Source organism: Bidens hawaiensis, unplaced genomic scaffold, assembly GCF_021521415.1.
Source record: "Bidens hawaiensis isolate Kalapana, Puna unplaced genomic scaffold, B.hawaiensis_p1.1 tig00032417_1, whole genome shotgun sequence".
Taxonomy (NCBI): Eukaryota; Viridiplantae; Streptophyta; class Magnoliopsida; order Asterales; family Asteraceae; genus Bidens; species Bidens hawaiensis.
This window is the reverse complement of record NW_027505249.1, coordinates 50,910-67,107: the sequence shown is the minus strand read 5'-3', so window position 1 is coordinate 67,107 and position 16,198 is coordinate 50,910. Positions and strand designations below refer to the sequence as shown.

General features: G+C 32.8%; 1 protein-coding gene and 1 non-coding gene across 2 annotated transcripts; both read right to left on the bottom strand.

Annotated features, from left to right (window-relative positions):
• Positions 1-4,381: 4,381 nt before the first annotated feature.
• On the bottom strand, positions 4,382-4,454 carry TRNAG-UCC (transfer RNA glycine (anticodon UCC)). The gene has a single exon. It is a non-coding gene; the product is annotated as a tRNA-Gly (tRNA).
• Positions 4,455-13,753: 9,299 nt separating this feature from the next.
• Positions 13,754-15,556, bottom strand: LOC143611852 (transcription factor MYB48-like). The gene is made up of 3 exons (XM_077085979.1): positions 15,383-15,556; positions 15,075-15,204; positions 13,754-14,367 (listed from the first exon to the last, which is right to left on the bottom strand). The coding sequence occupies exons 1-3, from the start codon at positions 15,507-15,509 to the stop codon at positions 13,854-13,856; spliced, it is 771 nt and encodes a 256-aa protein (XP_076942094.1). The 5' UTR covers positions 15,510-15,556; the 3' UTR covers positions 13,754-13,853.
• Between the last annotated feature and the right edge of the window lie 642 nt (positions 15,557-16,198).

The window sequence follows — 16,198 nt, the reverse complement described above, 5'->3', positions numbered from 1 at the left end:
GGGAACTAGGTTTCTTATGCCATATCTAACATTTTCGGTATTGTTTCGTTTAACTAGTTAGAATATTTTTCAATAAAAAAACACTTCAATTTCTCTCTTTTGTGTGTGTATATGAAAAAAAAAGGATGACTATTTGGATTATATAGTTAAACCTCATGCAGCACGCCCTCAAATGATTTCTACTCCTACTCAAGGTTGAGGTTTGACTACTTGCATACAAGATTGCTAAATGTTGGTATGATAAGAGTTAAAGAGGAAAACCAATAAAAAAAATATCTTAATTTCTTAGTACTCATAGAGCATAATGCACAGTTTGTAATGCACAAATGAGGAACCTAAATCGAAAAGTGAGACGAACTGAATTACATATTCGGTTTTAAGCTGAAACCAAATTAGGTAATCGTTTTTCGGTTCTAGAAAACCCAAGTTAGTTAAAACTGAGGAACCTGAATTACATGCATTGGGCTTTGGACTTCCTTATTGTATAGCCCATTGAACACTTGGTCTATTACAAAATTGAAGAGGCTAAACTGTGGAACCCGAAATCTGAACCAATCAACACTTATCTTCTTAAACTTTAGGATTTTCACTTTGAAACCGAAACTAAAACCAAAACTGAACTGAATTTAAAATCGGTTTTGACAACAATTAACTTAATTCGGTTCGGTTTCGATCGAGAAAATACTAAAATCGAAACCCTAACCGATGAACACCCATTGTAAATTCACATATGTTATGATACCTAGACTTGGATTTAAGAAAGTGAAGTGGGGAAACAGTTGTGTGGAGTGTGTTTGGTGTGTAAGTAGGTGTATTGGATGGCAACAAAGGAAAAAGTAAGCTTTTGTTATGGTCAAACAGAAAGACTTTTGTGGGAATATTATTCCCAAGAAAATTGGCCAATAACAACATTATTGGATTTTGTTTGTGGGGTTCATTCCAGGTAAAAGTTTATTTGGGGAAAGATTTTTTTTTCTTTGTGTCCATCTTTGAACCATCTCAAACTCCCTCAATTTCTAATGGGGAAGACCACCTAACATTGCTGCATGAGTCTTAAGTCTTAACAAGAAGATTTGATAGCAATATTTGAGATATTTACATTATAATTGTTATTTAATATAAAAAAACCTTAACAAAAGATATTTTTAATAATTATAAAACAGATAATGCATACATAATCTATTTGAATATTAAAACATTAGACATCACCTAAATATCATTTTAGTTTGGTTTACTGAATACAAAACAGAATTTTTTGAGTAAATAATTAAATAAGAGAAGAAATTGTTTAATTTGAGGTTTTCTTTTCTTTTATTTATTTATTTTCTCTGTTTTATTTGTTTTTTCTTTTGCAATTCATTTGGTGTGTTTTTGTAACATCTCGGATTTTTCGTTTACGTTTAAACCGATCGGGAATAATTTAGATTTTCATTATTAAACAAAAATAATATATTTAAGTTTCTAATGTTCAATTTATACCCCTCATACTTTATATAATGTCTAAATCCTTAATTAAAACATAAAAAGCTCAATAATGGACCAAATATCAAACTACAGGGACTAAAAACGCAAAAAATGAAACTTTCCCCATTGTGGCCCGAGGCGCTGCGCGACGGGACCACCCTAGGTGGCCGCGCGGCGTGACGGGGTACCTGCACAGATCGTTTAAGCCTTAGTTCGTTTTCTAATTCGTTTAAGGTATAAAATCGTTTATTTTAGGCATGTTATAGTGAATTAAGGTCCAAGTAAACATCATACAACTAAAATACCATTCCTAATTCGTTTTCTCTTATCCAATATCAGATCTTTGTGAATAAATCAAAGATTCTTTCCTTAAATCGCATATACTTGCTTAAACGGGCCAAAAAGCCCACATTTTGTTCGTTTTAGCTATTCTTATATAAACACATCATAATTCCCTGCTGTAAACCTTAACCTAACCCTACTAGATCTCCTCCAGCCGTCACCTACCTCTGCTCATTCTCAAACCCTTCGGTTTTTGCATATTCGTTAAAGACACAAGCCTTGACGTTTGACTTTGCTTATACGTTGATCTTTGACTCGTTATATCTCTTGATCCTTTCACTTTCCGGGTAAGTTGTAAACTGTAAAATTGTTCATACATATTCCCTAGTCAATAGCCTTCAATCAATTTCTGATATTGAAGGGTATTGACTGGTCAATTGCTTTAAAACCCGATAAAGGGTAAAACAGTCAACACCTTTGACTTCTCGTTTTCTCATACTTCTGGTCGGATTCAATGTTCGGTACAGAAGACTTTTCTTCTCGTAATTAAATTTTAAGGGTTCCGACCAAAACCCGACTCCCAACTCGAAGTTCGGATTCTGGTCAGACTCGACTCGTTTAAACATTAAAATCAACATAACTAGAGTTCTACTCATCCGTTTGGATTGATTCCAGCGGCATTAAGTTCGTTTTTATTTATAGTTTCATATCACAAAATTTGAGATTCTGATCATTAATCTCGTTGGACGTGTATTGGACGACTCGCTTAAATCATTAGTTCGTTTGTCGAATTTATTAATCACTTGCCTTCGTCTAAGGTGAGTTTGATCATTACCATTTTTATCTACTGTTTTCAAACGTTTTGGGGACATATGCATACTTATTCATATTTTCTATCTATATATACACAAAATCGCAAATATAATCATTGTGTGAATATCAGTTGAATGCTATTTGCTAGTTGCTACATGTTTAATTGTTTACTTGATAACGTTTCGGAAAGGTCCAACATATCCCCTTTTGTATAGGGTTCTCATTAGTATGATCATACGACCGTCTTAGTAACCGTAGCCCGATTCGCTTGGCAAAGGTAAAACGACAACCTTAGTCATTGTAATCAATGCCGGTTCGCTTGGCAACGATTTCATTGGCACACACGATTTGGTTATATGCATGTTTGTTATGATTCGATTGATTATTATCACATGGTTGGTTTGCGCATTTATCATTTATCAACTATGTATATATATGCTATTATTTAATGTTTCAAAATTGGTGATCATCTCACTCAACATGTGTTGTTGACAAACTCCATTTTCTACGCATATGCAGGTTGCTTAGATTGAAGTATGGATATGTAGTCAAAACCATAAGTTATATTGAAGACAAACTTAAATTTAATTGATTGTATTTATTTAATTGAATTGTTTTGTTGTATTTGATTACTGTGTGTACATTTGAATTAAAATAATTAATTAGATATTGTCACATTTTATTTATGATAGTATTTTCGAGCTGTGAGCAATCGGATCACGCCCCGGCATTTCCGCCTTAGGTTGGGGTGTGACAGTTTTTGGTTAGTGTTACCATAAGAGAATATTTTTTTTAATTGTGATAATTCGTTATCGAAAAGTCCATGGTACCTTATCATCACCATGCTAACCAGGGTCCCGCGGTGACAATAAGATGTGTGGGATGAATATTGGTAATCTAGTTTCATACCTAATTGTAAAATCGTGTGTCATACACGTCAACTATCGGGTATGCCCGTTAGTTTGTTAAAATTACTCACTGGGATTCCGAAATGTATTTCTTACTATTTATATTTTGATATAATTATATTACCAAGGAAATTCGAAATTAGTAGATTACCATATTACCATGGACAACAAAAAATACAACTAAAAAATAGAAAGAAAATGTTAGGGGTAACGTACGAGTACATGGTCTCTATCTGTCAAAATATTTCGATTTTGTCTGCCGGTTCTGGTTTATTTGACATCCTTAAAGCCAACCAAGGAGCTCAGGTAAATGCATATTACATCGATCACGCGACTACTTTCTTATTAGTCAGTAGTCCTATTTGAGTCTAAAGACTTTGACCAAGTCTGGGTAACTTTGAATTTGGATGGTAGGTAACTAACTAACTACGACCAAACAAAATGATTATATCACATGTGACCAACGTTAATGGACCTAATTAACCCATTATTTCCTTAGGGGAGACAACTTGATGAAACCCAAAAGTCGTTCTTCTAATTGCACCCTAAAGAGAAGGGTAGCCCCACACATGACTCTTATTGAAATGGTACACAATAAAGAATGATCATTAATTGTTTGAATTCAGAAAAAGGTATGACATCATTTATGAATATATCACCTTGATCCATTTAATCTTGCATGTTTGTGGGCCTAAATTTGGGCTTCATAATGGAATTTAAGTCGGCCTTTGTATACCCCGGCTAGTCCATCAAAGTTTTATTAGAGAAATGTATATTTTTTAGTTAATTAGTTATCTGCTTTTATTAATACTTCATAGGAACAATTACATTAAAACAGAAGGCAAGCGGGCAAGAAGCTGTGCCGTTACCCCCTTTTAAATTACAAAACTCAAACTTTTAAAAACAAAAATATTTGCGTTTGCCGGGAATCGAACCCGTGTCTATTGCTTGGAAGGCAATTATCCTCACCCGTTGGACTACAAATGCTTTAATTTGTTGGTGGGAATCGAACTCACTGCCTTGCTTTTAAAATGCTTGTGGCTTACCAACTTAACTAAGATGAATTGATCTTTGTTAAAAGGGCTGGTTCGGTTTCTCATCGTTACCAAAATCGTAGTTGACGATTTTACCCAGATTTTCGTATAAACAAACCAAATTGGACCGCAAATGTATTAAATGGACATGTGAAAATCATCCGAATGATTGTTATTTGTTAAAACCGTTGAAACCGACTGAACAGTCTAAAGTGAAGATAGCCGGACACAAACCGTTCATAATTCGGTTTTTTAAGTTTTTACCGTTTGAATATTTATGGTTTAGAGCATGAAAGTAATCATTTAACAATTATTATTTAATTTTTGTGACTAGAGAAATATAAAGTTATGTGTGCGTGTGTGTATACATATATATATATTATACTAGGATAGTACATGTGTTACACACGGATATAACATATATAAAACGTAATATATATGTAAAATCATATAAAATAATATTCAATTAAAATGCATATATCATAATTGTGATATCTAAATATGAGATACTAAAAAGTAAAAACTCAAAACAGAAGAAACTACTAATTTAAATAAAAATGCATTGTCATACCGAGATTTTAGTAATATTTTAAAAAAAACTTTTGTGATCATTTTGTTAATTATCATTAGTTGTTACCAAATTTAACATATGCCTTCTTGTAATAAAGTCAAATTAAATATTAAGTTATGAATTCAAAACTTTAAATGTTAAGTTTGACTAAAATGGTATTTAAATAAATAATTTAATTTTGTAATCACATCTATATATGTTTAGTCAATAAATCAAACACAATTACCACTTTAGTTGAGTTGGTAGACCCCTTTGGTTTAAAACCTAAGGTCTTAGGTTCGAAACACGTATTATACAATAATTTATTTTTCAAAATTTTATAAAGTCTTAAGTGTCATAGGTTATAATAGGAAAACGGGTTATGAATCATAATATAAACGGGTTAAATGGGTATCAAAAACCCGCAAGAAGCTTAAATGGATAGGTTGGTATTTTAAGCAATAGCCTATGTGGCATCTAGGTGGCATCCCATGTGGATACCTTAGAATGGTGACATGTGGACAAAATGGTTTTGCTTTAATATATTAGTTAGACTAACTTTTGAATCCGTGTATTACATGGGATTTGTTAAATAATAAAAATAAATAAGGTACGTTTTTTTAAAAAGAAATGAACAAAATTAACCTCAGTTAATATTTTTGGGCCAGGCAAAGGATGGGAAGACACGGGGAGACTCGGGTTCGATCCCTGATGCCGACCGGATTTTCCCTGATACATAAAGCCTGTCGTGCCTTCGGGCGGGGTGAGCGGGAGTTTTACCGGGAATGCCAAATGATCCTTAGGTTCCAGCATGGGTCTCGATAATGTCAACATAGTCTGGACCGAGGGTGATGGGGCCGTGAATGCGGTTGCGTTATCGCTTAATTGAGAAAGTCGCCGTTCAAAAAAAGAAAGAAAATAAAATATATACTATAAATAATAAGAAGTCTATAATCTCAAATTTAGAAATTAGAATGAGATAAACAATTACAAGTTTACAATAATATACAACATTTGATAAAATTGTTTTGACTCGTTACCCGTGGATAACTATAATGAATGAGATGGGAGATTAGAAAATTAGAAGGAAAATTATAACCCATTTGTCAAAATTGTTTTGACCCATGACCCATGAATATGTAGGATAAATGTGACATTTGTCAATTTCGGGTTATTTTATACTTGTATTCTTAATGTAAACCCGACCCGTTTTGTATCCCGAACCTTTCGATATTATCAAAATGATGAATTGTATATTAAATATTTGTTTTATAGTTGTTGGATAAAAAAAACACCTTTTTCGGTTCTTAAAATTCCCCGAAAACGCTCAAAACGAACTCCATGGACTAAAACTACTAAAATGGAGACTTGAAGGACCCATTTGTAGTTTGTGCTTCTTGGGTCTATAACCAACCCATTTTCATGAAACACCCATTTATGAAAGACCCATTCAACTTACTCTATATATACACACCCATCTTCTTCATTTGTGCTTGCTCATTTCTTCATTTCTCTCTCAAATTCTTGAATTCTAAGGTTGTTCTTCATAAGCTAATCTTTCATTTTAACTAACTTCTCAACACTTAAAGCTTGATGTTACAACATATATATAATATACACTCCTTGTTTACCTTCGGTCTTTCATTTCTCCGGTCTCGGCCGGTTGAAATGTCGGGCTAGTAAGGCAAGGTTACATGGAGGACTTTGTAGTCCTTGTTTATATATTTAACAAATTTAACCATATAACTTGTTATACTTGCTTAACTTCTACATATTTTAGTTTATTGTTCATATTTGTCAAGTTCCATGGTATTGGGTATGTGGTGACTAGCCTCGGTTTCATCCCGAGTTGAGAACCGAACCAAAAACCAAACTTTTGTTTAAAAGCATTATTGTTAACTTTTTGAATGTAAAACTTGAGTATTATTATTTATAAGTTATTTTACAAGTTCCATGGTAATTGGGTATGTGGTAACCATCCTCGGTCTTATTCCGAGTCAAGGACCGAACCAAAAACCGAACTTTTGTTTAAAAGCTTTATTGTTAACTTTTTGAATGTAAAACTTGAGTATTATTATTTATAAGTTATTTTACAAGTTTCATGGTAATTGGGTATGTGGTAACCATCCTCGGTCTTATTCCGAGTCAAGGACCGAACCGAAAACCGAACTAAACCGAGTTCACTCGCTTAAGACACACAAGTGTGTTTTTAGCCACAAAAACTCAAATTTTTCTTCAAGATTATATTTTAAATCAATTTTAGTTAGTTTCTAAACATACTTGGCATGTCGGTAACCAACTTGATCTTATAACAAGTTCGAACCGATAAGGTCGTATACTCGCTTAACGAACGTTAAGGTTCTTCACAATAGAACTACATACTTGGTTAAGTCTATGTTGATTTTATTGAGTTATCTCATAACATTTATTATTTTGGGAAGTTAACTGTGAGCTTGGTCAATTATCAAGTCTCGAACCGACAAACCCGAACACTCGTTTAAACCTTGTTTTGGGTATTCTTATAACCAAGGGTTTTGCAATATCGCATTTTAACCCACATTATTACTTAACATAGGTTGAGTAAAAAAAGAAAAAAACTAATGAATAGAATACCGAGACCCGGTTTCGAGTAAACTTATTTTACAAAACTCGTTTCTTTAATTTCTCAAATATTTACATTTTAAATCCTAAACTTTATTTATTTACTTTATTTGTCATGTATTTTATTTTAAACTCTTCCAAGACTACCTACTAACACAAGACCCGTTTAATATAGGTCTTGCTCGTTAAACCGATCTCTCCGATTATTCACGACACTATCTTTCAAGTTACTTGTTAATGTGAGTACTTTTTCATCCCCCGTTTTCCATCTTTCATTTTGGGGGTGGCATTGCATACTTATTCAAATTTAAATGATTTATACTTGAGTCTTAAACCACAATACGTATTGTATATGTTTACTTAAATAAATGCTCGATTTGGTGTTATATGCTTTACATGATTATGTGCAAATTCTTGAATGTTAAGGCGGGTAGCCTCATCAAAGTATGATCATACGTTAATTCCGAGTATATATGGTATCCCCATATAGAAAGGTGTCGTCAATGTATTCTTATTGACGATTTCATTATTGTCGTCAATGTATTCTTATTGACGGTTTTATTATCTAAATTGTTGCTATTATTTATTGTTTTCATATACTAGTTGTGGATTTCATACTATATACTTATTGTCCAAAACTATGAAAATTGCTCACCAACCTTCGTGTTGACAAACTCTATTTTATGCAATTTTACAGGTTTGATGTTAGCTTGATTGGATTACTTGAAGAAATTTATTATCTTGGCTTTAGGATATTAGAAAATAAAAGAACAAGTTATTTGTTTATCTATCTATTTGGCATTTTGTATGAACAATTGTTGTGTTATTTATGATGATATGGATTTAAATGAGTTGTTTAAATATTGAAACTTTATAGTGTCATTGTGCAATGAGCAATCATGTCGCGCCTCGATGTTTCCGCCTTCATTGGTCGGGGTGTGACAATAAATAAGATAAGGTATTAGAAAATTATAAAGGAAATTATAACCCTTTTGCCAAAATTATTTTGACCCATGACCACATGGATAGATATGAATGAGATGAAAGATTATGAAGGAAATTATAACCCATTTAACAAAATGGTTTTGCCCATAACCGATGGATAAGTAGAGTGAATGAGAAGAGAGATTAGACCAAGAATGAATGTGATATTACCACATTATCCTCATTATTTTCTTTTATTAGTAAATAGTTTATCTCTCGTATTACGGGGGTTATTTTTCATTATTCGTTTTTAATATTTACATATATATATTTGGATTTTAATTTTATTTATTGTAAGAAAGTTCTGATGGCTTGAGAGAATAAATGTTTTACATTTTTCGTTTTTTTAATATTTATTTTTTGGATTTAAATTTTCTTTATTGTAAGAAAGTTAATAATATACTTAGGGTTTGATGATAAAAGGGTTTCATAAATAAATGATATGTTATAACCCATTTAAAACCTATTTGGATTTGGTGACCCATGACCCGCTCATATTTTTTTACTATAAAATTGTTTATTAATTATAAATAATATCCTTTTCTTTTTAAATTGAAAATTAAGTTTTAGTATATCCCTATTTTATAGGATTTTCATATCAAATAATTGGTAAGATTAATTTTTAATTTAATGAGATGTTATAACCCGTTTAAGAGCTATCTGGTTTTGGTAAGACACATGCCCATGAATTTGGGTTAAATCAATGAGAGAACTCCATTTAAAATTCAAACAATCTGGTAGCTTCCATAAAAAAGGGGAGCGACCACATCGCGACACGTAAGATTTTAGGGTCTTTGTTTATATATATTATAGAAGTTAGATTAGATTCATGGAGAATCCTTTTTTTTTATTAAATTTAATAAAAGGTTGTGCTTTTAGAAAATAGTATACAACTACCAACACCGAATCGTAAAATCAAAAAGCGATAAAATAGGCTAGTTCAGTTTGTCATCGTTACCAAAACCATAGTTGACGATTTTACCCAAAATTTTCGTATAAGCAAACCAAGCTAGACCATAAACATCCCTAATGAACAATTCCACACTCACTTTTTAGCGACTAAAATCACGTGCCAACTACCGTTTGCGGTGAGATTTGCTTTACTACTTAACAACAAACACTGGTTAAATTTATAATAAAAGTTATTACATATTATCTATTTAAAAGGAAATAAGGTTTATTTAGTTTATAACTCATTAAAAGAAAAGAATTTATATTATAAATGATTAAAAAGACAGTTTGTTGGGTTCATCATGAGTCTTTTGAGTGTCACAGGGGCCGCATTCATCGTTGCTAGTGGTGTGCTATGTATCCTTTGACCTGACTATGGCTAGAAGCAAGATGGACTAGCCATCGTTTCTATTGACTCAGACTTTTTTGGCTAATGATACAATTTGCAAGCTCAATAATTAAGTTTGAAAGCAACTTGAGAAACTAGACACTTTATGAGATTGAAATTAAGCATATCACACATAAATATCTTCTTATACTAGGACTGGCCCAATAGCCCATGGGGAGGGCGGCTGCCGAAGGCCTGGGCTCCTGCGAGGCCCGAGTTACTTTTTAAATTTTAATTTCTATAAATTTAATGCACACACTTCAAGAAACCAATTTTTGACACCCATTTGAAAATTAAACTCACTGAGTCTTTAATTAAATTAAGCTCATTGAATGATTTAGGGCTAATGCCCATTAATATTTAACGGAATAAAGAAGAGAAAAGCTGGCCCTTTTGCAGAACTACCGGATCAAAAGGATTCATTTTGTAATACGAGGCTGGCTTTTGTACATGTCCCAGGCCATAATTTTTTTTTAATTCTCGGAGATAGCTTTGTAAATAACTTATGTGCTTTAACAAAAACCATTAGTAAGAATTTATTGTTGGGATATGTAAATCAAGAATACTAGGAAGATCACTCAAGACAACTTAACTATTCATTAATGAATAATCCTCCTCATATAGGAGAACACTAAACAGACTAAAACATGTAAACTAATAAGTAAAAACTTAACCCTATCTCAACTTCTAAACAAGATAAATATGCAACTAAACTTAAACTTACTAAACAACATAATTCCTAAATAAATGATATAACATTCAAACATTGAATTAATATATCAACACCCACTCTTAATTAAAGCTTTGGAACACCCATTAAGCTCCTCAAATAACAAAACTACTCACTCCCCAAAGTCTTAATAACTTTGTTTTTGTAAGTACCTGTCGATGCATTCCTACCAAGCACGTGAAGCCTGCTTCAGCTCGTATAACGCTTTGTGGAGTTTGTACACCTTATTTTTTTGATTTTTGATTTCAAATCCACGGGGTTGAATAACATAGACCTCTTCTTGAAATGGGCCATCAAGAAAGGCCACCTTCATGAATAGTTGGGCTTCTATGGTTCGTATTACTCGAATAGTCGATGAACGTGCCATCCTTGTTGAGCTTTATGGATAGTATTACTTGAATAGTTTCAAAATTGGGCTACATGAGAGAACGCCTCCTTGTAATCAGTTCCATATTCCAGAGAGTACCCTTTGGCAACCAACATTAATTGCTTTGTACTTTTGGACTTTCCCATTCGATAACTATTCGCCGGTTTTCTTCCAAGTTTATGCTATCCGTTGGTAATCACTAAAGGATTATCGACGGATATTTATATTTTTTTTACCTTTTCGATTTTTGTGTGACCTATGTCGCTTATCTTCAGTGAGTACCAAAAGACTACAACCATCCGTGATAGTCAATTTCTAATAGTGTTAAGCAGAACCGGCTGGGTCATAGGTCGATGTGGGCGACAGGTCAGGGCATTTAATTTTCGGGGGCACAATTATATATATATATATATCTTTATTTAAAAAAATATATGTATATTTAATGTTTTACCCTAATTATACAATAATTAGCTTGATCTAGTGGGCCAGTGGCAAAAGGTATGACCCCCAACCAAAAGGTGGTAGGTTCTCACTTGAGACGCTTTTAAGCTTATTTTTATACAAAAAGTTTTTTACACAGTCTAAATCATAACTAAGTAAACTAATTTAAAATTTTAATTGTTTAAATTAAACAAAAAACTATTTACATAAAAGCCTAAATTCTTTTTGCTTATATTATTTAATTACTCGTTAGGGTCTACGGGTCTTTTTATTTCGGTTTGGCCGAGGCATATAAATTCTCGGAGACGACCATGGTGTTAAGCCATCATTACGAATTAGTGACCGAATATAACGCCCATATTAGTGACAGGAAAATAACTAAGAATTTAATAACTCCTGTATTTAAGAACATAAATTTAATGCCTAAGGTTTTAAAAACCACTAAAAATACATGCACACTTCGTGACTAATTTTTCTGTTTTATTTTATTAATTAGTTATTGTTACTATATAGTTTTGGAAAGAGCCTAAGATGTGCGTGAGGCCCGCCATGTTTCTCTCTTTCCTTTTGTCCATCCTGCTCCCAAACAGGCAGCCCCCCAACCCACCGCATCTTTCCATCAAGAGCCAAGAGGGATGTAAGCGAGCGGAGCCTGAGCTCTACTAGGCTGGAGCTCAGCCTTTTAACATACGAGAGCTCGATCTTCGATTATTTTAGGCTCTTCTTTTCTAAAGCTCGAGCAGAGTTGTGAGTTTTTCTTTTTTTTTCCAGCTCAAGTCGTCTCATTTATCATTCGTTAATTAGTTTATATACGTTTTTAATTATTTTTATATATTCCAAGAAAAACCTTAAGCTAGCCTAAGCTTGATTCGAGCTCGTGCAGTACATTAAATGAGCTAAAGTTTAGCTGGAGCTCGGCTGTGCAATGTGAAAGTAATAGATAGAAGTCCAAAAAAGGCAAAAGAATACAAATAAAAAATAAAAAAATGCACAAGGCTTGTGAAGGCTCGACCTTATCATGCAAAATTAATACATATAAGCCCATCAACGACCTTGTCATGCAACGCTCTCCATTCATATACTTTAAGATCAAAGGATTGATTTCATATACTTTACTGTCAACGAAAATGATCCACTTAATTAAGACGTGTAATAAACGCTAATAGCATTAGGTTATGTTTTTGCAACTTATCATTTATTCAAATTATTACTTATTGTGTTCTTGGACTTTCTTATAACAAATGAAATTTTATTACAATGGATGGATACACTTTAATTTGAGGATATTTTTTTGTGAAGTGGAATTACCCTTTTATAGCATGGTTTTAGCTGCTTACACTGGCACCATACATATATGAACCTAATTCCTACTAATCATTCCACTTCAAAGAAATCATCTTTTCAGTCGCAAATAGACAACTTGTGATTTCAAACTTCAAATCTCCCTAAGTGGACAATGCTAGCATCCACATTCCACTTAAAGCAAATTAACCCTTATATTATCTCATGTGACTCTTTTCCTAAACATAGAGTGTATATGTGTGTGTATATACACTTTTTTTTATACGACAAACTATCATACTCCTAAACAATCTTATTAATTATGTATACTTGCAGTTTTCAGGATTTGGATACTACACCTTATAACACAGAAGAGATATATATGCATCTTACCACCTACATAATATTAATTATGAACGAGTTCACCTAGCCTTGAATTATTTACAAATTATATCTAAGAATAATTTCTCTTTATAAGTTGGATTTCCTTTGTTTTTCTTTAGTTACCTATAATAATATTTATTTATTTATTTATATATTTATTTTTATGTTTGGTTACAAATGTCTTTACAACATCTTATTTGGGACTAAGTTTAACAATATACATGGACAAAAATAAACATTCATTTGTAAGCTCAAGAATCTTTTGGAGATTTTCAAGCAAAGTATATACTTATACATGGTCCAAAATACCAAAGAGAAGAACATCTGTATATGACAAGTACACGCGTGTATACGCACGTCTTGTTTCATTTCAGAACATATATATTTTGATTCGAGGGGTTTTTTTAACCGAGGCATTACCAACATCTATAAAAAAACTATATCTTTGTGGTTCGTAAGCACTATGAACGTAGAAGTTAAGCTTTAGTACATATATGTAACAACCGGTAAGCAAATACGATAAAAGTTATACATTGAGAAATTATAAGTAAAGGCTATTTCCACACTATAACACACACATGATAACATAGTTTTAACATCAACACATTATATGTACAAGTACCCACTAAAATTTATTGCATCTATGAACATTAAATCAATGATGAAATAACCTAATTAGCCAGTCAATTGCTCGCTTGTCGCCGGGAAAAACATATTTGTACTAAGCTCTTGTTGACCCCCATCCGTCATCCAAAAACTGTTGAGGGAGTAATCCCATATCTGAGGCGTAACCCTAGTACTATAAGTGTCGAAAACTGGTTTAACACCATCATTTTCTAATAAATCAAGATCTTTCCATATATCATCCATAGAATAAATCCCATCTTGTTCTTCAGTTGTAACAATATTATGTTTCATCGCGCTGTTATTGTTTTTGCCACTAGACACTGGGACCATTTCGATCCCCCCAGTATCGTAGAAGCTTCGTTCTTTGGTCTCGGACATTAGCATCACATCAGCCATGGGATCATTAGTGCAAGTTGATGAGGAGGAAGATGTGTTTGACAAGGATGAAGACGGAGATAGCATCCTTTTGTTTTCTTGAGCTTTTTTTCTCATAAGCGTCCTCCAATAATTTTTTATCTCGTTATCTGTACGTCCTGGCAATTTTCTAGCAATTCTTGACCATCTGTATTTTATAATCATGGTACAAACATTGTTATGCATTTTCTCACATAAAACAAAATATATAGAGTCATATAAAAACACTAAATTCAAATAAGTTATGATGAATTACAACTTTTTGGACCAGACAACTTTAGCACATTATTGTGTTCCAATTAAAATTAATTATTCCCATAATCTTTGATTATTTAAAACCAATTCAAGAATAATTGAACCAAAGCATATAATCCAATGAGTCAGCATATATATCACAAGATAGAATATTTAGCAACTATTAAAAAGAATATAGAACAAAGAACAAACTATTATACTCTAACCTAGATGTGTACAAACCGGATTCAAACCCTAAACTGATTAGGGTTGAAATCGATTCTGTTTGGTCAACAAAAGTCAAAAATGGTTTGTGGTTGGTTTCGGTTTGGATTGAAACATGTTTCTCAACTTGTTTACGTTCGGTTTATGACCGATTCTTAACTGATTTTGGCTTATTTTCAGTTTGGTTAACCAGTCTGAAACCGATTTTGGTAGAGAAAACAACAAACCGGTTCTGAACCTACGGTTCCAAATCAGTTTCAAACCGACTCGGTTTTGGTTTAATTTTCCACTCGGTTCAGTTAATCGGTTTTTTTTTCCACCTCTACTCTAAACATTTAGAAATGAATACAATCAAATAAATAAACTATTTATAGGCAGAATAATAAAAGATCAAACCTATTTCCCCATTTAGAATGGTATTCAAGAATTAGCCTCTCTTCATGAGGAGTCATCCTTCCTCTTTTCAAGCCAGGATTTAGATAATTAACCCATCTCAGTCTGCAACTTTTTCCAGTTCTTTTTAAACCTGATAATGTGAAATTTCACCAAAAAATGTTCCCCAAAAGGGTAGAACAAAAGGGTAAAAAAAAGTTAATTTTTTTCGTTACAAAAAATAATTTCTTTGGCTTCTCCTTGAACAAAAACGGTAACCCTAGCTAGCTAAACCTAATTTTTGATTTTTTGTTCTCCCGCCACCTTCAAACCTGAAACTTTCGCTATGAAATCCCAACGACGATCACCGAACACGTTCACATACAATACCAATTGAACATCTTCGTGTTCGGTCCATGGACCTTTTCGTAGGGTTTCATCGTCTTCTATATGAATCATTTTTTTTTTGTTTTGAGCTCTCTTTCTCTGTAAGGTGAAAGAAACTTCTTTTTGTATTGTGTTGGCTAGTAATGGACACTAACGTGTGATATTTATAGTGGTATATTGTTTTAGTTGTAGTGGGATGGAGAGTGGAATGTTGTGATAATGTTTTAAACTCTAAAGCTAATTGAATCTCCACCGAACGTGTGGTGCACATGCTTTCAAGTAACTCGTCTATTGTTTTAAGAGGGTGTTTGGATTTTTATAGATAGCGTGATTACTATTTATAGGAACAATCAAATAAAGATACATCTAATAGTTATATGTATTATAACTGATTTTCTGTTAAATAGTTTTCTCATCATAACTTCCTTTTGAAAGTTATATTTTTTTTAATTGGGAACACATTTTTTCGTTCGTGATTTGCATTCCCTTGTGCACTAGATTTGAGATAATTGTAAGTTTATCCTTTATGTTTGGTGTCTTGATGATGGGACAACCATTGGAAGTTCAAAAGAGGTGCCTAGGTGCTAACCATTATTAGGGTGACTGGTCCAATATGGGTATTGAACCGAATATTAAGAAAATTAAGCCATTTTGACCTCCCCGTGATAGTAGGAAATTTTGTGAGGGTTTATTGCTTGTTGATATTGAAAAACCATTATTGGGGGTGAAGCTTCTTCTTCTTCTTTTTTTTGGGGGGGGGG

Coding starts and splice junctions, on each gene's coding strand:
- LOC143611852 (XM_077085979.1), bottom strand. CDS start 15,509: ATGATTCATATAGAAGACGATGAAACCCTACGAAAAGGTCCATGGACC. Junction 15,205..15,382: donor TTTCATAGCGAAAGTTTCAG/GTTTGAAGGTGG, acceptor TCACATTATCAG/GTTTAAAAAGAACTGGAAAA. Junction 14,368..15,074: donor CATTCTAAATGGGGAAATAG/GTTTGATCTTTT, acceptor TATAAAATACAG/ATGGTCAAGAATTGCTAGAA.